This window comes from Penaeus vannamei, chromosome 15, assembly GCF_042767895.1.
Source record: "Penaeus vannamei isolate JL-2024 chromosome 15, ASM4276789v1, whole genome shotgun sequence".
NCBI lineage: Eukaryota > Metazoa > Arthropoda > Malacostraca > Decapoda > Penaeidae > Penaeus > Penaeus vannamei.
Genome location: NC_091563.1, coordinates 22,171,158 through 22,173,164, shown reverse-complemented (window position 1 = coordinate 22,173,164; position 2,007 = coordinate 22,171,158). Strand labels below are relative to the sequence as shown.

Below are 2,007 nucleotides of genomic sequence, written 5' to 3'. Positions count from 1 at the left end.
CAGCCAAACTAACCTCTCCCCCTTGCCCCGCAGGCAGCCGCGGCCGCGTGCGGGACCACTACCGCGCGGGCCGCGTGGCGCTGTGGTCGTGGCTGGTGCCCGGCCTGGAGCGCGTGGGCGCGCGCTACGGCCCAGACTCGCCCTTCCACCGCCTACCCAAGTACCTGCAGCCCGACACCTTCTCGGGCCCAACGCGCCCCACCAACCTCTCGAGCAACTTCCTCCCACCGCCCACCACGCCCGCGCCCACCACGCAGCAGCTCTCCACGCAGGCGCACACGACGCCGCGCCCGACGGTGCTGGTGCTGATGAACAGCAGCAGCGTAGCCGGCCTGCTGGAGGACCTGGGCACGGGCCACAAGCCGCAGGGCGCCGCCGCCTTCCCCTACACGACGGCGCTGAGCCTGACGGTGGCCATCGGCTGCTCGCTGCTCATCCTCAACCTGCTGGTATTCGCCGCCGTCTACTACCGCCGCGACGCGCGCCAGCCCTTCACCAAGGCCAGCCACGACGGCAGCAGCGACAGCGGCAATGACGTGCAGCTGCACTCGTCCGGCGACCCGTGCAAGCCCATTTCGCCGTCACACTACGGCACGCTGCGCTCGTCCGCCACGCTGCGCTCGTCGCTGGCCACGTCGTTCGAGGGCGAGCAGCAGCACGAGTGGCCGCCCGACTACACCAGCAGCTGCCAGAGCGGCGAGGACGGCCCGCTGTGCGGCCCCGGCGAGCGGTGCCTGGCCGGCCACCCGCACAACGGCACGGCGTCGCGGCGCGGCGTGCACAGACAGTCCATGTCGTACAACCCGCACGTGGACACGCAGCTGTCGCCCGCCGTGTACGACGACACCCCCGACATGCATGTGTGAGGCCGTCGCCGGAACGCAGACGCCCGGCGGGCGCGCAGACGCAGCGACCGCATCGCGCCAAAACCTTTCCTTTCTGCGACATGTACATTGTTTATACATATTTTGTAGAATGCCTGTCGAAGCCGATCACTTACCCGAGCATTGCTTACTCAACGCCGACCGGAAACGGTTCTGAAAAAGTCTCCGGAGAAGGCTCGGCCGCCGCTGCCGAGTGGCAGCTCGACAGAAAGTCCTGAGGGAGCGCAGCCAGCGGCGTAGCCAGAGAGCTAGATAGCGTCCAGAGACTCTTCCTTGCGAGGCCTCCCGAATCGCCATTCGTAAAGAGGATCAGAGGCGAGAGCTGAGTACCCCGAGGCGCGTTCTGCCACTGTCTGTTCTCGACCAGTGGTTCTCACTCGGTCCAGCCGCGGACCCGCAGCCCAATTATAACTAATCGTGGCCGTCTTCTTTGGAGTAATGTTGAAGGAAATTGGAAAGCCTTTTGTTTTGACATATATACCTTCCAAAATGAGATTGGAGAAATTTGATGTAGTAGAAAGGCAACATTTGAAATGTATTTATTATAAGAATAATTGAAAAATAGAGTATAAATAGTTGACATTAAACTTGTGAAATACATCCCAAACGAACATAATTATGAACGTTTAAATTATACATATAATTTTCTCAGAAACTTGATAAATATATTTCTTGCAAGAGGGTCGACTGCACTAACTCCCAGATCATTACCTCTGGCTAAAATAACCACGATGGATTCCGGGGACTGCCAGCTGAGAGCCACTGATCTGGAATCGGTTTGGATACCTGGTCATCCTTCTTTACGATGCCAGCTTCACTCATTTTCTTCTATTCTGTGCCACAGATTAAAAGCTGAGTATATAATCACCAAGTCTGGGCGATGCGAAATATCAAGACGATATCGCATTATGTGTACATAATTCTGTTGATGTTTTTTTCGATGAGTAGCTGGGTATATATTTTCCCGCCACAGACGAAATTGTTGATCCGGAATGATCATGGACTTCTTAATAAAATCTTTTTATCATGATCAGTTACATAAAATAATAGATCAATTATAAATAGGACCTGTGTTTTTTGTTCAATTAAAAAGATGATATAACAGGTGTGGATTATAAGAAGT

At 55.7% G+C, this 2,007-nt stretch overlaps 1 protein-coding gene across 1 annotated transcript in view; it reads left to right on the top strand.

Moving 5' to 3' along the window:
• Window positions 1–31: 31 nt before the first annotated feature.
• The window catches only part of LOC113803228 (neuroligin-4, X-linked), a gene marked incomplete at its 5' end in the record, with an annotated part of 4,947 nt that continues 2,971 nt past the window's right edge, over window positions 32–2,007 (top strand). Inside the window, 1 exon segment of the mRNA XM_070130543.1 lies at window positions 32–2,007. This exon segment is cut by the window's right edge and continues 2,971 nt beyond it. Coding sequence (XP_069986644.1) covers window positions 32–866 — 835 coding nt within the window.